This window comes from Tachysurus fulvidraco, chromosome 12, assembly GCF_022655615.1.
Source record: "Tachysurus fulvidraco isolate hzauxx_2018 chromosome 12, HZAU_PFXX_2.0, whole genome shotgun sequence".
NCBI classification, from domain to species: Eukaryota; Metazoa; Chordata; class Actinopteri; order Siluriformes; family Bagridae; genus Tachysurus; species Tachysurus fulvidraco.
The window spans coordinates 3,140,806-3,162,847 of NC_062529.1; the positions used below are offsets into that span (position 1 = coordinate 3,140,806).

A 22,042-nucleotide genomic window follows, 5' to 3' on the forward strand; every position below is an offset into this window, starting at 1 on the left:
CTATACCTACCTTTTCCGGGTTGTCTGAATCGTTGCACGAAACACATTAACAAATCCGAAAACACAACGACAATTCAGACAACTCGGAAGAGCTTGGTATAGTTTGTGATTGGAACACTTACCGATCATTGGACAAGACACCTGTCACTCAAGGTATACATGACGTTCAACAGTCTGCCGCAGGGAAAAGTTGGAATGGATGGATGTGGATTAATTCTGTTATTTTCTTATATTTAAACTGAGAACTTTACACATTACACATAAGATTCCATACCTGTACTGTATATCAGTAAGTTTCCATTCACAAACGATACCTACCATTTCCGGGTCGTCTGACTTGTCGTCGTGTTTTCGATTTGTTAATGTGTTTTACACTTTTTGGCCACCGTAGTTATAGCTCCTTTACAGACTGTAAATATTAGAGAGCTGATGTATAAAACAACTGAAAATACCAAGGATTAAGAATAGAGTAATAATGCGCATAATAAAAATGAAATGTAGCATTTAGGTTAAATTGCTTACGTGGTCAAAATAATACAGTACATTTGCATGGAATTGCCCAAATGTATTTCTTTTGTAGCTCACAGTATTTAGAGCACATCAATGAGAACATTTTTCGAGAGAGAAAAGAAAAGAAAAAAAAAAGTCTAAGCTCCTAGATGTCCAGATCATCTGGTCGGGCACGACTGCTAGAGCGACTCTGAGGTCGAGGGTCGAGCTGTTTAAGAAGCATGAGGTCTTTACCCAGAGGCATTTTTTGTGGATACACAAATGTCTGAGACGGGCAATAATCTCTCTGGCCAAGCTGATTTTGCTCTGTGCTGTAGTTAGTCCAGTTTTGCTCGTTGGCTTGTTTGTCAAAATTGTCCGAGGAGTTGGATTTATCGACCGTGTCCAAATTGTAGCCCAGATTAGACGCAGGAGCCGAGCAGTGGTACCCATAGCTGGACAGGTCTTCTCCAGGACACGGCCTGATCGCGCTGTCCAAGTCCAGCAGCTTCTCCGCCTCTCTGAAATGATCCTTCATCCTCTTAAAGATGGCATAGAAAAACTCAAATACATTAAGAGCCAGCGAGATCAGGGACACGACCAGCATGAACATGATGAAGACTGTTTTCTCCGTCGGACGAGACAGGAAGCAGTCGACTTTATGCGGGCAAGGGAACCTCTCGCACGTGTAAACGGCTGATAAACGGAATCCGTAAAGGTACCACTGGATGAGCAAGAATGCCACCTCGAATACAGATTTCAACACCACGCTTATGATATAGGTATAAAACAAAGCTCCTCGCATTTTGATCTTTCCCGGTTCCTCCAAGCCGTACTTGAACTTCTTGACTTGGATTTTGTGAAGGCGAGAGTGGACGTTGCTGCCTTCCCTTTCGGCTTTCCTCAGCCTCTCCTCTTTTTTCTTCAGCTTCTCATCCTTGTGCATGAGGAAGAGCACGTGGCCGAGGTAGAGGAGCGTCGGCACGGAGACGAAGATGATCTGCAGGACCCAGAAGCGCACATGTGAGATGGGGAAGGATTTGTCATAGCAGACGTTTTCGCAGCCCGGCTGCTGTGTGTTACACTCAAACGCGGACTGCTCGTCGCCCCACGCCGACTCCACGGCCGTTCCCAAAACCAGGATGCGGAAGATGAAGAGGACAGAGAGCCAGAGCTTGCCTCCAGCCGTCGAGTACACCTGCACCTTATCCAGCAGCTTCGCCAAGGTGCTCCAGTCACCCATGATTTAAACCAGGGTGCGAGTGTCTCTTCAAAATCAGCCCAACGTCATCAACTTGTCCGTTCTAACAACGTATTTGTTTTTTTAAAAACAAAAAATAAAAGATTTAATATTTTCCCTTTTTTGGTCCTGTCAAATAATAAAGTCCTCTTTTTTATAAATAAACCAGAACATCCATTTAAAAATATTTCATAGAAAAATAAATCTAAATGACAAAAGCAAACTAAAGTTCCTTCAGTCAAATAGATTGAAAAGTATCAGATATTTTCTGCCTCAACTGAACTTTTCCACATTCTTTATAAAACACTGCAACGTCTTTGATGCATCTGGCTTTAAAGACAAAGCTCTGAAAGGTTTGAAGTCTTACCTGAGCTTCCTTTCCACTTCTGTGAAAGAAAAGTCTTCAAATCATGATTAAAAACAGAGCCCGAGGGATGAGAGTGAAGGAAAGTGTGTTAGACGAAGCTTTTTGATGCACTGCAGGCCTAAATGTGGCACTTTCCAGCCATACGGAAGATTTGAGGCGCAATGGAAAAAGTTTGTGGTCATCTGACACACACACACACACACACGCTCCGTTAACCGAACCGGGTAGTTGTACATGTGTTCAGACTGCCAGAGCTTCTAGGGTTTTTTATGAGAAAAGTCTGAGAACTGAGAAAGGAGCACCATCTGGAGGATCAAGAAGAGACACAACAAAGAAGAGGAGAGAAAAAGGAAGAATTTAACAAAAAGAGAAATCAAGAGGAAATGTAATAAGAATTTGAAAAGAAAATGTAAAAGTGGAAATGTAAAAAGGAATTGAGAAATGTAACAAAAAATGAAGCATAAAGAAATGAAAATACAAACCATAGAAAAGAAACAATAAAGAAAATACAATAATATTTAAGAGTAAGAGAAAGAAACAAGTTTCTAATTTAAAAAAAAGGAAAAAATGAAACATAAAATAAAACAATAATGTAACTTAAAAAAAATAGACATTGGAAACTTTCTAATAAAAATGTATAAAAATTTATATTAAGAGAATGTAAATTGCATGAAAATTTCTTTTTTTGTAAAAAAAAAAGTTTTTTTTAATCATTTAAATTCAAATAAAACGCTTTAAATTTCGAAACGAAAAAAAAAAGAAAAATTTATTTAAAAAAAAAAATGTTCAAAAAATAAAAGCAAAATAAATGTCAGGAAATGTGAGGAAATGTGTGGTTGGTTGTCACTAATAATATTCATCTCTTGATTAGTTTAATGTAGCTTCAAACACTGAAATTTCTCTGAAGAAAAAAAAAACAAAAACGATTATAATCAAAGCACTACACATTAAATCTGGGTTTCGTTTGCGAAGCAGCCTGAAGGACTTTCTCACACCTGGTTAATGATCAACACAACACTTGTAAATCATTCAGCTGGACAGAGGTGCACCTTACACCAATTTATTCATGACTGTATTCAAGAAAACTTCACCGAAGGGAAACAAAAAAAATTCCTAAACAATTATTTTATTTGAATAGAATCGGATTCTAACTTCATTGAAAAATGTTACAGCAATTTGTATTTCGCATCCACATTTAATCATTTTACACACAAATCTGTCCACATCCACTTAGCATTGTCCACTCAGCTGCTGATATGCAGCTGCTTAAGGAATCTGCCCAGTGATGGTTTTGTGTTGGATTTCAACTCAAATCTGCTCAGATAATTCTATTCTTTAAAGAATTAGACTATGTACAAAGATAATTAGAATCTAATCAACTGTCTGGAAATATATATATATATATATATAAAATGTAATTATCCACACACACAGTTGTTGCTGGTCTTAAGTGTCTGTCTCACTTCCTGGGAGTCATGGAAGCCCTGAGCGGAAGCTCTGCCTCAACCCAGCTGTTTGGACTAGCCATCATTTTTTTCCAGATCTCCACTTCGTCATTCTCTGAATCCATCCAGTCAACTTTCTTCCCATAACTTTGACCTGAAGATGAAAAGAGAAATGCAAGAACATCTGTAACAGCCAATGTTCAACTGCGATGTCATTCATGTAAAACATATTTCATGTCTCCACTAGGGGGAGTGCTTTCTCACCCACCCCACCAGTCGAGTTACAGAACACTTTCGCAAATAAAATGAATGCACGATTTTTCCACAAAGCAGATCCTGAAATGTTGTATTCTACTTACAACACAGCATTTTGCCAACAATTACAATAAGTAATTTATTAAAGAATGACCCTCATTTTTATCCATTTATTGTTACATGTAATGCTGTGGAAAAGATTTTTCTCTCATTAAGACAAAAAAAAAAAAAAAGCTTCTGTTACAAAATAAATAAAGTTTGACATCTTTACATTTCCTTAATAATTTCAGGGAATTTATGATTGTTGCAGCAAAAATTTTGATTTGATGCAACTTGGAATTTTTTTCTGCGATTTTTTTTTTTTCAGAAAACTACTTAAATTAGCAAAATTGCAAGCTAGGCTCTTTTTTTTTTTTAAAGACATTCATTGATCGCTGGACATATCAACACGTGAAATGCAGAATTGTAGTCATTCCTAGACATTTGTACACTTTCCCATAGAGGAAAACCTACTGAAAAAAAAGCAAATTCTATACAAAATCTTTACACTAATGCATAAGAACAGGTAACTAAATGTAAACTTGGTTAAAGCTACTGCTGATCAATCAACCAATCAGATTTGAGGAGTCCAGTGCGCTGGGGTATAATCTGTAATATTAATCGAACAGAAAGGCGGAATAGAGTGCAAGCGAGTGTGTTAACCTGTGCCGAGGCTGAGCCGCACTCCTCCGAGGAACTGATTGGAGAGTTTGTTGTTGTCCCACACGGTGAGCTCACAGCAGGCCTCCCCCACCTCCCCTGCCCTGAAGCCGTCGTACACCATGGTGTGGTTATACACAGGGTCTTGCGTCTTCTTAATCACGCGGGTCTTCTGGCGACTCTTCTTACTTGTGTCGGGTAACATGTAGCTAAATAAAACAAAATAGCTTTATAAATCTGAGCCACTCATAAAAGTGGGACTTTCAGGGAAGAAAATAAACAAATAAATAAAAATAAGAATCAGTAAATCGATTAACAAAATGTTACCAAACCAAAATTTTTGTCCTGTGTGATTTCATAATCCTTTTCATTATTATTATTATTATTATTATTATTATTATTATTATTATTATTTCTATAAACACCATTGATAGAAAATGCAGGGTTTTTAAAAAAAAAACATTTTAAATAAAAAACAATCTAATAAAAAAGATTCAGCTCGATTTATTTTAAAAATATTAAAACACACACACACATATATATATATTTAGAAAAATATCATGCAAGATAAAACTAAAAACTTAAATGTGTTTGCAGTATCATATCTGGAGATCGTTCTCCTTGACGATGCTTTGGTCCAAACAGCCTAGCTGATCGTGCTCTCAGAATGATGGTACTGTAGGTTTACTCTCTCGATCAATCCCAGTGACACTAATCAATCGCTGGGTCCTGTGAGCTCATGTATGTGGAAAAGACATCTCTCACATCATATTGTGACATAATTTATCACATAATATGCTCTACATGGATTCTTGCTGTCAGGACTGTGAAGGATTACAGTATAAGAGCACTGTGCAAACAGGCTACCAGGCCTCTCTATTCAGTGCTAAAGTCAGTGTTTGCATTTGCCCTTTAAACAAACACCATATTTAGTTTCCGGCTGCCACCCGGGTGACACACGATGCGTTGAAGCTGGATCCTAAATCACGGCTGTTTAATGGAGATGGAAATCTTTCACTTACCACTTGACGAAGGAGTCGACTCCTTGGGCCTTCAGACGACGCAGATGCCTCGCCTCACGAAGCCAGATGTGAATCTCTCCCTTAGCCTGGCTGAGTTTAGACCCTCCTACAGAGACGCCATTGCAAAACTACAATTACTGGCTCTTTGCTGTGAGACGTTCAAATGATTAATTTAAAACCAAAATAAATGAGTGATTTATAATTATACATTCATTATTTTGTTATGAATAGAAAAAAAAATAGTACAAACTTACCTTACTAATATATCAGAAAATATTTAGTTAATAGGATAAATTAAAAATTTGCATTAAAATGTTAATATATTATTAAAATAAATCAGTACTTTATAATACTTAATTATTAATTAACTTAATTATTTATCATAGGTTGTTACATAAATAGTAAAGATAAAGTTTTGCATAAACAATGCTAAAAAAATGTTAATAAATCAGTTCTTTATAATAATTATATTTTTATAAATTTATAATAAACAGGAAAAAAAACGAGTTGAAATTTATTTAGTATATTTTATAATCATTATTATTATTAAAATTAGGAAAGAGGATAAATCTCACTAATACAAAATATTTAGTTAATAAGATAATTGTAAAATTTGGATAAACATTAATATATTATTAAATCAGTACTTCATAATACTTAACTATTTATTTATTTATTATACATATAGGTGTGATTCATTCTAAATATTTAGAATTTGCAATAGAAATGTTAGGAAAATATTATAATAAATCAGTACATTATAATAATTACACATTTATAATTTATACTGAATAGAAAATAAAAGTGAACTTATTTTATTTAAAAAAATGTTTTATTAAATTGGGAAACAATAAATCTACTTCACGTACTATAAAGGTGTTAAAAAATTCTATTTCTTGAGTTTTAAAAAATACATTTCATATAAGATCAATTGTTTTTTTATTTAAATTTACCTGTGGCTTCCGATGGCATGTATTTCAGCGAGACACATAAAACGCCTCGATATTCCTGCGACTCCTGATTATCTACATTCTGTAATAAATAACAAAATAATGAAACATTAATAAAAGGAAACCGTTAAAAGCAAAGAAAAAAAAAGGAGTAGGACAACAGAAAGCATAGCAGTATAGAAATGATTTGTTGAATTGATGTTGAAAATGTATTTGTATTGACGTTACAGTGTGACATATGAGGGTTTAAAAAAAAAAGACAAATTCAAGACTGAGAAGTCTTTTAAATAAAGGTTTAAAACCCCTGATTCTGATACACATACCTTTGGTTGGAGGTTGTACCATGTGAGCGCCTCATGTTTCCAGTCCCAGTGCTTCAGATTGATCTCAACCTGACCCAAAAAGGCATTTCTGCCCCGGGAGTCATTGTGCCATACGGATAAATTCAGAGTTTTTCCATGTAATTCTTCACGTTTTACTTTATACTGTATAGAGGATAAATAAATAATGGTACATTAAAGCAACTCTATATAAGAATGTACTGTATTAAATCAGACAGTGAGGAACAGGATAAGTCGTAAACTGCAGAGCGACACAATAACTGGAAATTCAGGTGCATAACTGAACGGAGGAATAAAGGAACGCACTCTTAACGATTCAACATAGACTGGATTCACTGTACGCTTCTTGATGGAAGTTTTCCTCTTGCTTCTCTTGTCTGGATAGAGGTACGTCTTCACGTATCTGACAGATTTATAGCAAAGACATAAAATGTTAGCCTTTTGTATCGATAATAAATTTACGTAGCTTTAGAAAGCTATAAATGGAAATCACGCTGAAGAAACCTGCAAAATATGTAGACTTAAATATTTTGTCATTTTCAGGTTAGGCATGAGCTTAAGTTAATTTTCTAACCTCCTAGTTCGGATTATTAACATTATCTGTGTGTAACAATACGACTTCCTCCTTCAGTATTCAGCAACCTATAAAATAGCACTTGATGCAGCACATGCTATTGTTTTGCTATATTTTAATATTTTGGTCACTTAGCTTAGCTAATTATATTTTAATTGAAACATCAGTTAAAATAAAAAGGCATGTATAAGTCAATTATATTCAAGTGTGGGCTTTAGGGACTACAGTTTTGTTATTTTGAGTCAAACGAATAAAAATAAATCTGATCTTTGTTAAGTTGCTCTCCTGTAAACATGCCCATGACATGAAGGATAAGCTTCAATTTAGAGCAGAAAATATTAATAAATATTTCTATATTTGATAGAGAAATCAACTTAAGCAGCCACATAACCCGTCTCTGAATATGCAGAACATTCTGTACACCCAAGTATTGACATCATTTTTGTCATTAATTATTTCTATAGACTGTCTTAATTACTAATGACTGATCATCTGCTGTTATGTTGTAGTGATCGAGTTGCTGAAAAGGTTCAGTCTTTGAAAAACAAACAAACAAACAAATGTTGTTTGACTTCCAAGGTAACGTGTTAGAGTTAGTTTGCTAGACTCACGGGTCTGTGCGTTGTTTGCGTGGGTTTGCGATGGCCAGATCCTGACACTGCTCCACCATAATGACAAGCTCTCCAAGAGGACTGTACATTATAGCGAACTCCACCGATCCCTGCACAGCTATGCTCCCGAAGTCTCCGGCATCGCTGTAGACGCTCAGCAGACTGGCAGTGCGCTAGGAAAGACAGTACGGCATGCAACTTACAATACCCAACTTCTGAATTATCAGGGAGTAACATACTTGTTTAAAATGGCTCAAGTTACACATAATTTAATTTACACAGAAATTAAAATGGCTTAAACCTTAGCATATGACCATTGAAATGAGATGTTCTTAAAGAATGAAGTAAACGAATTTTTAAAAAGTCGTGTAATCTTGTTACAGGACTTGACTTTATGTGCCTCACCTCTGTAACAGAAAGTGTACTGGCGGAAAACGGGCCCCTTTTTAATGACAAATCTGAGTCGTGGCTGGACGCTGAGCTGCTGTCTTCGTCCGAATCCACTCCTTCATCCTGAAGATGGGTTACAATGGGAAATGTCATTAGCAAAGTTTCCCAAAATATCAAGAACGAATTTGTACAGAAAATCTCTAATCAACAGAGGAACTAAACCAAACCAAACCAAAGGTCTGAATATGAACGAAAAACTGCTTTATTCTTTTTAAAGCCATTTAAGTATATGTCATGCATATAAGTTCATTCATTTTCTACTGCTTATCTGAACTACCTCGGGTCACGGAGAGCCTGTGCCTATCTCAGGCGTCATCGGGCATCAAGTCAGGATACACCCTGGACGGAGTGCCAACCCATCGCAGGGCACACACACACACACTCTCATTCACTCACGCAAACTCACACTACGGACAATTTTCCAGAGATGCCAATCAACCTACCATGCATGTCTTTGGACAGGGGGAGGAAACCGGAGTACCCGGAGGAAACCTCCGAGGAGATCATGCAAACTCCACACATACAAGGCGGAGGCGGGAATCGAACCCCCAACCCTGGTGTTGTGAGGCGAACATGCTAACTACTAAACCACCGGGCCCCCCTTCATATATACAAAGTTGCAAGACATTAAAGTGTAATGTCAATACGTCATGTGGAAATAAAAACCAACCTCCCAGGTATCTGTGCCAGGTTTTCCGACCTCAACAAGTGCTTCAGGGCCGGGCGTCTCATTCTTTACAGCTTTGAAAGGAAAACAGATGATATCGTTAACGGTGTTCATTTAAAAGAGGTAAAGTAGGAGGAAAAAGAGGGCTAATGTCATAGCAGGTGTGTCAGAGCTGAGAGGCTTCTACTGGATTGTCAGATAGAGTAGAGTAATTCAACGCTTTAGCTTGTGAATGTGGGGGGGAACATGATATAGTGGATCTACACAAAGAAAGAACACTCTTATAGAGCGAGGGAGGGAAACGGTATGCTAACAACAATACAAGAAAAGAAGAGAGAGAGATGGAGAATTTGCTGGATTTTCTTCTAAAATAATCTACTTACGCCTCACTTCTTTCATCTCTTCAGATTCAGACGGCATGATCACTATAGTCGGAATCACGTCTGCAGACGTTTGGGCTGACTCTTGTGCCAAAGTTGTTTTCGACACACCTGATTTGGGCCTAATGGCACGCGCATAAACGCTGGCTAAAATATCGCTTTCAGAGATCCAACATTCATCCTCCCTGTCTAGAAAACAACCTTCTCGTTCTGTTTCACCGATTTCTTCAATCTCCACTGAATCCTTTTGATTAGTGTTTGCAGACTTCCTCAATTCCACATCAAAGACTCCTTTTCCTCCAGCAACTGATTCTTGCAGCTCATCTCGGTCAGTGTCCTTTAATCTATTCACATTTTTATGGACGTCCTCGTGAACTGGTCCCGTGTTTAAATCCTCCACAAAGTCTGTAGTTGCTTCCACGTTTAAATCAACAATTAATTCCTCCTTTGTTGGAGATCTTTTTTTAAAGTCGGTGACTAGGACTTCCTCAACAACTCTTTCATTTCCTTTTTGCACTGGATCTAAACTCTGGTCCAAATTGGCAATATTTGGTGTGTTTACATTATTAATTGGGCCTTCAATAAAATCTGGATTCTTTTCCATATTTAAATCAATACTTAACTCCTCCATCTTTGTTGGAGATCTTTGTTTGAAGCCAACGGTCACAATTTCTTCAACAGACCTTTCCTTTCCTTTCTGTACTGGATCTAAACTCTTTTGGTCCCAGTTAACAAATTTTGGTGTGTTAACCGGGCCTTCACAAGAATCTGGATTCTTTTCCACATCTAAATCAATACTTAACTCCTCCATCTTTGTTGGAGATCTTTGTCTGAAGCCAACGGTCACAATTTCTTCAGCAGATCTTTCCTTTCCTTTCTGTACTGGATCTAAACTCTTTTGGTCCCAGTTAACACGCGGTGTGTTCACATTATTAACTGCGCCTTCGAGAAAATCTGGATTCTTTTCCACATCTAAATCAATACTTAATTCCATCATCTTTGTTGGAGAGCTTTGTTTAAAGTCAGTGACTATGATTTCCTCAGCAACTCTTTCATTTCCTTTCTGCACTGGATCTAAACTCTGATTCAAAATGGAACATTTTGGTGTGTTCACATTATTAACTGAGCCTTCACGAAAATCTGGATTCTTTTCTACATCTAAATCAATACTTATCTTCTCCATCTTGGTTGGAGATCTTTGTCTAAAGTCGGTGACTATGATTTCCTGGACAGGCTGTTTCTTTTCTTGCTCCGGTGTGTTTACATTATAAACTGGATCTATTTTTGAATTCTCAAGTATACCTGGATCGTCCTTTCTGTTTAAATCTCTACTTAACTCTTCTATCCTTGCTGGAGTTGTTTGCTTTGTGGTGATGTTCATGACACTGATTTTGTTACCAGATCTTCTCTTTGGTATCGGAGATGGAAATTCTTCTTTGAATGCAAATCCAGAGTTCATCACCATTTCGGGTCTGGGATTGTTCTGCTTTCTGCTCTGTTTTGTTTCTGTACTGTTGATAGAGTTGATTTTGACAACCTCAACTTTTGACTGGGGCTCTTTGGACTCATCAGCTTCACTGCCAAATTGACATATTTCCCAATTTGAGGTTTCCTGTGCTTTGCTAAAAGGCCGTATCTCGAAATTTCTAGACGTATTTTCATCTGTCTGTTTGGGTCTGGTCTCCAACCTGGTCTCCACAATCAAATCCTCTTTCAGCGTTGTTTTATCGGTACCCGAGGTATTTGTATTGATTTCATTTGTAAAGGCAGGTTTTATCTTCAGCTCCTGCATAGACTCTAGTTTCGGAGGTTCAACAAGAGGTGATTGTTCTTGAATTTGTGGTCCTGATTGACATCCTGCTTCAATGACTTTAAAGACAGGACTATTTGGTTTAACTCCAGGGGGCTCTGAAAAATATTAGAGTAATGGTTAAAGACAAAAATAAAAGTCAAAATTATGTTGCATTTTATACTATAACAATTCTCTGAATTCTCAGTTCTGATTGGCCAAGAGATTCATTCTCAAAAATTAATTCTAAGGTCATGTCTATAGTAACAAGTTACACAGAAACTAGACGTTCCTCATTTATGTGGAACGTTCCTCTTTTATGGAACGTTCCTCATTTATGTGGAACGTTCCTCATTTATGGAACATTTATGGAAGGAGTCCCCAGTGTCAACATTTCGTAACAATCATACATAAGTAACATGGGATTATTTTTCATTCCGAACTTCAAGGAACAATAAGAGAGACTGATGTTTAAGAACGATAAGGTGATAAAACGATAAAATGTAAAGTTGGTCATTAGAAAGAAGTAGAAAGAAGTCTACTTAAAAATAAACATTGCACAAATAAAAATTCACAAATTTTACATATTCATAGCTAAATATTTTTTAAATTTGCTTGTAGGTTGCAATTCTAGAAAAAGAGGCTTAATCTTAATGGGTATTTTATTGTCAGGAAATTTGTAAAGAGTGCACATCCAAATAACCTGAGAAATATATTTTATTTTGCATCACTGAATAAATGCAGAAACTCACCTTCTAAAATTATGGCTTCATCTTTGTTTTCCTGCTGCACCTGTAGCCGTCAGTCAAGGAAAGGAAAAGGTGTTGGGAAAGGAAAATTGCTGAGAGAACGTTGAGAAATATGTGCAAGAAAAGAAAATGAAGAGTGACAAACCTGCACACTGAGAGCTGGGTGGATCAATCGGGGGTCAGTAGATACACTAGAAAGAAAGAAAAAAAAGAAGGAATAGAAAGAGAAAGAAGGATGCACGGAAGGGAGGGAGAGAGAGAGAGAGAAGGATGGAAGGAAGGAAAAAAAAGTAATTACATTTATACATTTTTTTTTTTAAATAATTTTAATAACTGATGCTCTTCTTTTAATGTAATGTAAGTATAGTGGATGAAGCCAAGACTCAAACACTTAGGCGATGATGTAAGTTATGAGAAGTCAGGAAATGATAATGCTGAGTATCACTAACAGCTTGAAATAATAAAAAACTATGAAATTAAGCATCGATAAACTGTACAATGTTAACAAAGGAGCAATAGTAGACAATTGGCGTTGGATTAAATGCTACTGTAACTAAATACTCCTGCGCTGACTAATGTTTACTCAAGCCATGACTACGTGAACATGTTTATTAAGTTGTTCTTAAATATTCTTCTTTGTAGACATGAATTAAAATGCGTTAAACATTGATTCATCCAGGCATGGGGTTTACCAATCAGTACAGGTTTTAACTTTCTCCACATTGCTGAACGTGTACTAAATATGAAGGAGATGGTTTATTAATGTTGAATTATAACTGTTACAGAGTGTCAGGTGACTAATTATGTACAGTATATTTTATGTACGGTCATTTAAACTGCTAATTTATTTTAATTACATACACAGATTATTTAACGGAACCTGTGTGTTAGAGTTATTGTGCGTCTATTGTGGACGACTCACTGCAATGGCTGAGCTGCATTACTGGAATTTAGTGCGTACCACATCGAGGTACATTGAGTTTAATCCCATTTTGTCAGTTTCAACTCTGAGTTTTGCTTTTTTGAAGCTTTGTGAGTGTCAGCTCACTAAAAGTAAACCATCTGTTCGATTTGCTTTGGAATTTATCAGCATGTGCATAAATATGATTATGAAGAAAATCAGCGTTAGTGAAAGAGGAATATTCAAATTAGCGGCAAGAAATAGGAAAAGTGGGCGGAGATTAAGGGTCCAGATTGCACATTTTTCCATCCAAGTCAAGAATTTGAGCTCTAGTAATAATAATTTACCAACACTTTAAATTAAAATTCACTTGAGTTACGTGACATACCACATAGACAAATCAGGGCCGCGAACCATGAGTAAAAAAATTCAGAGACATCCAGGGAATTTCTCTGGGTGTAGATATTAGCCTGGATAATAACATACAGTACACTGTGTGTGGTGCGTGTTGTATATACAGCTATATTAGAAATTAGAGCAGGAATTCTGTCATTATTAATATCTATATAACATCTGAATATTAAATGATATCTGTATAGTTTAGAACTCTTAGTGGCCTGTGTGTTGAGTTTCAGTGTTAATGATTAATACAGCACACACCCTGTGTGTTTACAGTGGGTGGTGCGTTTCGATCTTTCTCTGTCTCGCTTTGCGGCATGCAAGGTCAAATAACTAATATATATATATATATATATATATATATATATATATATATATATATATATATATATACACACACATACATATACACACACACAGAGTATATATCGCCTTACTCTGGGCGAGTCTTGTTCTTTTCATCATCTTTATCCTCGAGCACAGCATTCAGGAAGGGATTCGGTTTATGGTCTGGAACGACAAGCAGCAGGAGACATACTGTAGCGTGACTTTTTTGTGTGCGTTCATTTGGCTTAACAAAAAGATTACTGAAGGCAACTTATTTGTTGATATTAAGCGTGAACACAATAAAAAGCACAATGTTTGTTGCACCATTCTATGGAATAAAAACACTGTCAATAATAATCGTACGTAATTCAAAGCATTTGTGTGTAAATTTTAATTTTGTGGAGTTGGATCCCAAAATCTACGGCCACGACAGTTTACAGATACGAGATTTTGTGTGTTTGTTCAAATACAACTCCAAAATGTACGACTATGACAGTTTACTCACACAACGCTTGTTTTCACGACGCCTCTTTTTCACACACGAAAACGGTCTGCGAAACAACTGTCAAAATACGTCATCACGTTCACAGGCATTACTATCCGAGGGAAGATGAATCGATTCCACGAAGTGCGCATGCGCCCTGCCCTCTTTTAAACCACTGGCGCCGAAATGGCGGATCAGCGGCCAAGCGCTCACTCATCGTCTCGGGTAAGTTGGTTTTTCCTTCCAAATTCGGACATGTTTAAGGGTTATTTATCACTAATAACAGAGAGGAGTAATATTACAGAGATAGGTTAACTATAGTAAGTAAGATTAGCTCTCAGAGTAAGGTTACATTAGGTGCTTAAAGAATACAGCTGTTTAGGAGGTCATCACTGCAGTCTGTAGCGTGATGAGATAGGCCTACATAAAAGACACACACACCTCACACCTAGCCATTTCCTGCTGCACTGACTGCCCATTTGACTTGGACCTTCTTTCTTGTGCTGACTGTCCACTGATATTGGACTGGTTCCCCATTTTCAAATACAACTCCAAAATGTACGACTATGACAGTTTACACACACAACGCTTGTTTTCACAACACCTCTTTTTCACACACGAAAACGGTCTGCGAAACAACTGTCAAAAATACGTCATCACGTTCACAGGCATTACTATCCGAGGGAAGATGAATCGATTCCACGAAGTGCACATGCGCCCTGCCCTCTTTTAAACCACTGGCGGAAAAAATGGCGGCTCAGCAGCCAAGCGCTCACTCATCGTCAGTGTTATATAAAGTATTAGAAAGCAATACTTGAGTAAAAGTACAAGTATCGTACTAGAAAAAGACTTCGGTAGAAGTGAAAGTCACCTTTTAGAATACTACTCAAAAGTCTTAAAGTATCTGATATTTACTGTACTCAAGTATCGTCATTTTCTGATATTTAATGTAGTATTTGAAGTAAAAGTAAAAAGTAAAATTTCGGTGATTTTCGGTAGGCATAAGAGCAGGGGCAGTTCTAGGGTTTCATCTTTAGGGTTTTTAGCCCTCAGTGAGAATTTAAAACAAGAAGAGTTTTATATGTTATATGACTACATAGTAAGCCAAAAGTTATGGTATTATTAAATGGCAAAAGTGGACACTAAAATTTTATGCATGATGTAAGGATGCCAGTCTTGAATCAAATCAGTCCATGTATGTGTGTATTCTCTACAAACTGTGTGTCCGATGAATGCAGTCATTAATAAACATTTGTGCTACAACTCTGGTAATAAGAATAGTGAAATTTCACTGCTTTTGGTTGCTGTATTTGCAGCTTTCCGATTAACGTTATACATTAACGCCTCCAGCTCTGACTGCGCGTGCACGCTGCGCGTACCTGTGCTTCTCCGTACAGCGTGCAATGCAATCTAGGAGCAGTGATTCACCAAACCTCTCTTATTGCAGTCACACACATTTCTTCTGATTCTATTTTGTAGTAACGAAGATGCTTAGTGGAAATATAACGGAGTAAAAGTATACATTTTATCTTAGAAATGTAGTGGAGTAAACGTTGACAAATTTAAATAGCAAAGTAAAGTAAAGATACGTGACATTTCTACTTAAGTACAGTAACAAAGTATTTTTACTCCGTTACATTACAACACTGCTCATTGTCCCAGGTAAGTTGGTTTTTCCTTCCAAATTCGGACATGTTTAAGGGTTAGTTATCACTAATAACAGAGAGGAGTAATATTACAGAGATAGGTTAACTATAGTAAGTAAGATTAGCTCTCAGAGTAAGGTTACATTAGGTGCTTAAAGAATACAGCTGTTTAGGAGGTCATCACTGCAGTCTGTAGCGTGATGAGATAGGCCTACATAAAAGAATTAGCAATTTTAAGTGTTAACTTACTAACAGCTGTGTACATGCACTGGAATACACAGGTCATGCAATATAAGTGTTCACTGCTTAAGTGTTAAAGTCATATTTTATTGTTTATCAGGTTCCATTAGGTGACATTTTGCACTCAGCCCAGAATCTGGTGTCGATGTTGACCAACACCTTAAGTGTTGGACAACAGAAAATGGGGAACCAGTCCAATATCAGTGGACAGTCAGCACAAGAAAGAAGGTCCAAGTCAAATGGGCAGTCAGTGCAGCAGGAAATGGCTAGGTGTGAGGTGTGGGTGTCTTTTATGTAGGCCTATCTCATCACGCTACAGACTGCAGTGATGACCTCCTAAACAGCTGTATTCTTTAAGCACCTAATGTAACCTTACTCTGAGAGCTAATCTTACTTACTATAGTTAACCTATCTCTGTAATATTACTCCTCTCTGTTATTAGTGATAAATAACCCTTAAACATGTCCGAATTTGGAAGGAAAAACCAACTTACCCGAGACGATGAGTGAGCGATTGGCTGCTGATCCGCCATTTCGGCGCCAGTGGTTTAAAAGAGGGCGGGGCGCATGCGCACTTCATCTTCGATTCATATCGATTCATCTTCCCTCGGATAGTAATGCCTGTGAACGTGATGACGTATTTTTGACAGTTGTTTCGCAGACCGTTTTCGTGTGTGAAAAAGAGGCGTCGTGAAAACAAGCGTTGTGTCTGTAAACTGTCGTGTCTGTAAACTGTCATAGTCGTACATTTTGGAGTTGTATTTGAACAAACACACAAAATCTCGTATCTGTAAACTGTCGTGGCCGTAGATTTTGGGATCCAACTCCGCAAAATTTAAATTTACACACAAATGCTTTGAATTACGTACGATTATTATTGACAGTGTTTTTATTCCATACATTCTGGGTAAAATCCCAGGAGACAATTAAAAGCTGAAGCTCAGAGCTTTGTCTTGTTCTAAGCATAAGCATCAATGCCTGTGAGACATTTCAAGCATAAATCTTTTGAAGACAATCTCAAATACCTGCTGATTTCTTCCATCTCATAGATGAGCGGACTACGGCCGAGACGTGCGGCTGGCGTCCGTAGCGCTTTGACTTGAGATCTTCGAACCATTCGCCTGATAAAACCTTCAGCTCCTTGGGGTCTGGGACCAACTCCCTCAGCTTCCTGGTGTAAACAGAACTTCAGCTGGATTAACGGCATTCAGTGTCACAAAACCTACTTCAAGTTTAAGAGGGAAAAACATTAACTTTTTTTCAAGGTGATTACGACATTGGAGCAGTGCTCCATTTTATACACAAACTGTATTGTCCACTTTATTAGGAACAGCCTGTACCATCTCATCTGCACCATCTACTCACCATGGAGTATATTTGAGTTGCTGTAGACTTCCTGTAGACCAGTCTGGTCATTTTCATCTGATCCCTATCACCAAATAGTGTTTCAGCCTACAGACTTACCAATTCTGTGTAAAATCCCAAAAGATCAGCAGTTTTTTTTTTTTTTCTGATGCCATGGTTACGGTCACACATCAGACCTTTTCTTTATTCCTATATGAACCTTAACCTAAGTTCTTGACCTGTTTCTTTAGAATTGTATACACTGAGCTACTGCCACCTGATTGGCTGATTAGATAACTGCATGGGTGTGCAGGTACTCCTAATAAGTTAAACAATAAATTAATGCAAGTATCTATTTTTCTTATATGTTCCTAATTTAACTAAGTGTATCAAGCAATAAAAGCCATGAAATACAATTCAAAGATTGACATTTCAAAGATTGATGATTATTAGACTTCGTGTGTGTGTGTGTGTGTGTGTTTTGTTCTATATTCTGTTCCACACATTATTTTTGAACTTCAATCAATTTCAACTGCATTCAGGCAAAATTCCTGCTCTTCCTGTCATGACATGAACGTTGCCATTTAAACGGAAAATTCCCATACTGACAGATCGAGCATAAAAGTATGCAAAAAGAAAAAAACAACTCGAATCCTTATTCCTTCGTTTAAACCTGCTACTGAAACCAGAGCTGGGTGCAGCCGCTCACCTTACACGTCCAATCTCGTGCTTTTTCAAATCCTCGTCTCTGAGAAGCACTTTGTGAATAACCGCTTCCTCCTCAGAAGAAAGAAAGCTCAGGTCAATAAATATGGTGGCGTCTTTAGAAGCTTTCATCCTGGAACAGACCTTTTTCAGGAGAACTGCAGATAGATGTGTACTGCTGTTCCTCTTAGAGTCTAGTGGTTCTCCGAGTGTTTGGTGTGTGTGTGTGTGTGTGTGTGTGTGTGTGTGTGTGTGTGTGTGTGTTCATGCACACTCGCCACTCCTCTGCCAAGTCTCCGGTCACACATTAACACCCATGTAGCTTCTCTGACATATCAGTGGTTTAGAAAGTAAACTGCACCTGTGGGAGAAAGTAAAACTCACCTCAGTGCATTTGGTGTATTTTAAGTACAGTATTAAAAACGAAACTACGACTCCAGCCTCAAATTATCAAGGCCAAAGCTGGAATCAAGAGAGATTTTATCTGACATCCTCAAACATCTTATTCCTTCCTTTTCCTATGTAAGCAACACACTACAGTTTATTTTTTACTATGACTAACAAATGCAAAGTGTAACTATAGAAACTTTTTCTTTAAAGTGTCTACAATGGGGCAGAAAAGTAGGGATGGTGCGATAGTATGCACACACACACATGAACTTATTTCCCCACTGACAAAGAAAAATGTCTCAGGTTGTAGGGGTAGTTCCAGGTCTTTCGGGGCAGATTCTGAGATACCTGGCAACCCTGCCTTGAATCTGTTGGACATGTACAGTATAACAAAGATACATGAAGAGGACTGTATCCACATACTGTACATGTATTTAACCTGTTTATTTACATAAGCATACAGTGGTGTGAAAAAGTGTTTGTCCCTTTCTGATTTTTTTTGTTTTTGCACGTTTGTCACATTTTAATGTTTCAGATCAAACAAATTTAAATATTAGTCAAAGATAACAAGTAAACACAACATGCAGTTTTTAAATGAAGGTTTTTATTATTAAGGGAAAACAAAGTCCAATCCTACATGGTCCTGTGCTCAAGTGTGTCCTCCCTAAACCTAATAACTGGTTGCACTGGTTAAGCATTTGTGATAACTTGCAATGAGTCTGTTACCTCGCTGTGGAGGAATTTTGGTCCACTCATCTTTGCAGAATTGTAGTAAAGCAGCCATATTGGAGAGTTTTTGAGCATGAACCGCCTTTTTAAGGTCATGCCAGATTATCTCAATAGGATTCAGGTCAGGACTTCAGAGGTGGACCTGCTGGTGTGTTTTGGATCATTGTCCTGCTGCAGAACCCAAGTTTGCTTCAGCTTGAGGTCACGAAAACATGGCCTCACATTGTCCTTCAGGATTCTTTGGTACAGAGTATTTTCCCAATAGTTTTGGGGATCATCAATATGTTTTGAAGATGAAGATGTTTCAGACAAAACTGAAACCAGCCTTTATGTTCTTTTCGTTCAGCAGCAGTTTTCATCTCGGGACTCTGCCATGATGCCATTTTTTCCCCAGTCTCTGTCTTATGAGTCATGAACACTGACCCTAACTGAGGCAAGTAAGGCCTGCAGTTCTTTGAATGTTATTGTGGGGTCTTTTGTGACATCTTGGAAGAGTCGTGACTGTGTTGTTGGAGTAATTTTGGTCAGCCGATCACTCCTGGGAAGGTTCACCACCGTTCCATGTTTTCACCATTTGTGGATAATGGCTCACACTGTAGTTCGCTGGAGTTCCACAGCTTTAGAAATGGCTTTATAACCATTTCAAGACAGAGATCTCACTAATTAATTACTTTTTTTCATTTGTTCATGAATTTCTTTGGATCTCGGCATGATGAGTAGCTTTTGAGGATCTTTTGGTCTACTTCACTTTGTCATTGAACTCAGGTGATAAACTACAGTTATATTTTAACAGGAGGTCAAACACTTTCACACAGGGCCAAGGGGGTTTGGATTTTATTTTCCCTTAATAATAAAAACCTTCATTTAAAAACTGCATGTTGGTGTTTGTGTTATCTTTGACTCATATTTAAATTTGTTTGAGGATCTGAAACATTAAATGTGTGACAAACATGCAAAAAATAAAAAAAATCAGAAAGGGGGCAAACACTTTCACACCACTGTACATCCATCATCTTTGATACTTTATAAGCATTTATAAAGGATTTCATTCTTTTAATAGAGTGCCGGAAAGAACAGAAAAGAAAATGAATGTTTTTAAAAGATGCTTGCCTCACTTCAGTGAAATATCCTCTGGTGAATTCTGTTGTTGAAGTGTCTCTGAAATAAAAAGAAATGCATTTCTGTTGTAGCTTAAAGAGACAAAATCTCTGAGGGGAGAAAAAAAGTCTAAGAATAAATTCACATATTGAAAGAATTGGTCAAGTTTTGAAACATTATGCATATTTAAAATTTAAATATTAAAAAAAAAAATCAGTTAACACATAATATGTAACATCAGTAAATATGACTATACAATGCCTATTTAATGTATATCACCCAAGTACAAGTGGTCCCAATTGATGCAATATTTGGTATTGGAAGAAAGAAAAAAAAAAAAAGAGTACATGTACATGCAAGGCATTTTTCCTTTTTATATTATTTTATTTTTAAAAAAAGCTGTAAAAGCAGATCGATCTTTTTCTACCATGCTGTGAATGAATGAGTAAAAGTTCAGTCACTTTGATTTCTTATACTCTTGACCTTGTGCAACTCAAAATAAATAAATGAATGAAAGAATGAATAAAGTCCTCCTTTGCCACCTGATAACGGTGTTATTGTTCACTATCTAGTGAACTACTACACCAACAACACACCCTGTAAGTAAACGAACAAGGCCTTACAGTGAGCAAACAGGACGCTCCTGAAGTCATCTCATTATGATGAACCAATCAGATGTAATGTTTTTCATCTTTAAAATAAAAAAAACACATCGAAAAGACACGAGATCATTTAATTCATACAGTATAACGACAGAAAGCATGAATAGATTTGAAGTCAAGGTTCTCTGGCCTCATTTTTAACCGGGGCAAGTTCTAGCTTGAATGTTGACCCATGAGAGAATAATTTGATGGGTATATTTGCCAGAGGGGGAGAAAAAAAAAAAAAAACACACACACACACCACTAGGTGGCATTCATCTCCAAATAAAGTGTCAAATATTGACAATTAGAGGTCATAAAAAAAATTTTTTTTAAAAAATGCTATGCACATTATGATTATGAAGTCAAATGTCCAGACCATTTTGATCCAAGAAAAATAAGCAAGATTTCTAACTAGAAATCTAGATATCCACAACCCTGAAACGGTATAGTTTGTAGATTAAAAAGAAAAAAAAGTTTTAGTTTAGAAAAGTAGTGATTAAAGTGTCAGCTAATAACGTAATCAGGCAGATACAGGATACAAACTTAAGGGAAAAAAGTTTACATCAAACATAAAAATGGGGCATGATTGCTGGTGCCAAAAAAAGGCTAGAAGGAGCATATTGGAAATGAAATTTTCCTGAAAGTTAAATAGATTACCCAGAAATGAAAATAACGATCCAGTGAGCACTAGCTTTGCCGTAGAAATGCAAACAAAGGTCAGAAGAGAATGTCCAGACTGGGTCAATCTGGTAGGAAGGCAACAGTAACTCAACAACCACTCTATACAACCATGCAGAGCAGAAAAGTATATCAGTGCACAGTACCTTTTAGTGTAAAGGCTTTAACAACCAAAGACAACATAGGGCTCCACTCCTGTAAGCTAAATACAGGAAGGTGACGGTTTAATGTGCAGGTTTTAAACTATAAATAGCAATTCTGCAGTAAATCTCAGCATTCAATTAGTATTTTAGTTCCAAACTGAAAACAGGTGTGCGTAATTGGATTAACCAGGCAATAGTGGTGGCTGCTGGGAAATGGAGTCCAAGATGGCCAGTTTGCATTATGCACCCTGGGAAACTGAGTTACTATCAAATGTATTTTTAAAACT

At 37.1% G+C, this 22,042-nt stretch overlaps 2 protein-coding genes across 2 annotated transcripts; both read right to left on the bottom strand.

Moving 5' to 3' along the window:
- Positions 1–224: 224 nt before the first annotated feature.
- gja1a (gap junction protein alpha 1a) lies at positions 225–2,509 on the bottom strand. Its single transcript, XM_027160029.2, has 2 exons — positions 2,097–2,509; positions 225–1,793 (listed from the first exon to the last, which is right to left on the bottom strand). The coding sequence occupies exon 2, from the start codon at positions 1,730–1,732 to the stop codon at positions 656–658; it is 1,077 nt and encodes a 358-aa protein (XP_027015830.1). The 5' UTR covers positions 1,733–1,793; positions 2,097–2,509; the 3' UTR covers positions 225–655.
- Positions 2,510–3,112: 603 nt separating this feature from the next.
- si:ch211-266g18.6 lies at positions 3,113–21,873 on the bottom strand. Its single transcript, XM_027160025.2, has 17 exons — positions 21,759–21,873; positions 20,308–20,350; positions 18,078–18,434; positions 17,050–17,195; positions 13,766–13,838; positions 12,174–12,219; positions 12,032–12,071; positions 9,494–11,398; positions 9,114–9,184; positions 8,399–8,506; positions 7,994–8,166; positions 7,115–7,211; positions 6,791–6,952; positions 6,471–6,549; positions 5,518–5,623; positions 4,499–4,704; positions 3,113–3,695 (listed from the first exon to the last, which is right to left on the bottom strand). Exons 3-17 carry the CDS (start codon positions 18,203–18,205, stop codon positions 3,556–3,558), a joined length of 3,480 nt encoding a protein of 1,159 aa, XP_027015826.2. The 5' UTR covers positions 18,206–18,434; positions 20,308–20,350; positions 21,759–21,873; the 3' UTR covers positions 3,113–3,555.
- Positions 21,874–22,042: the final 169 nt, after the last annotated feature.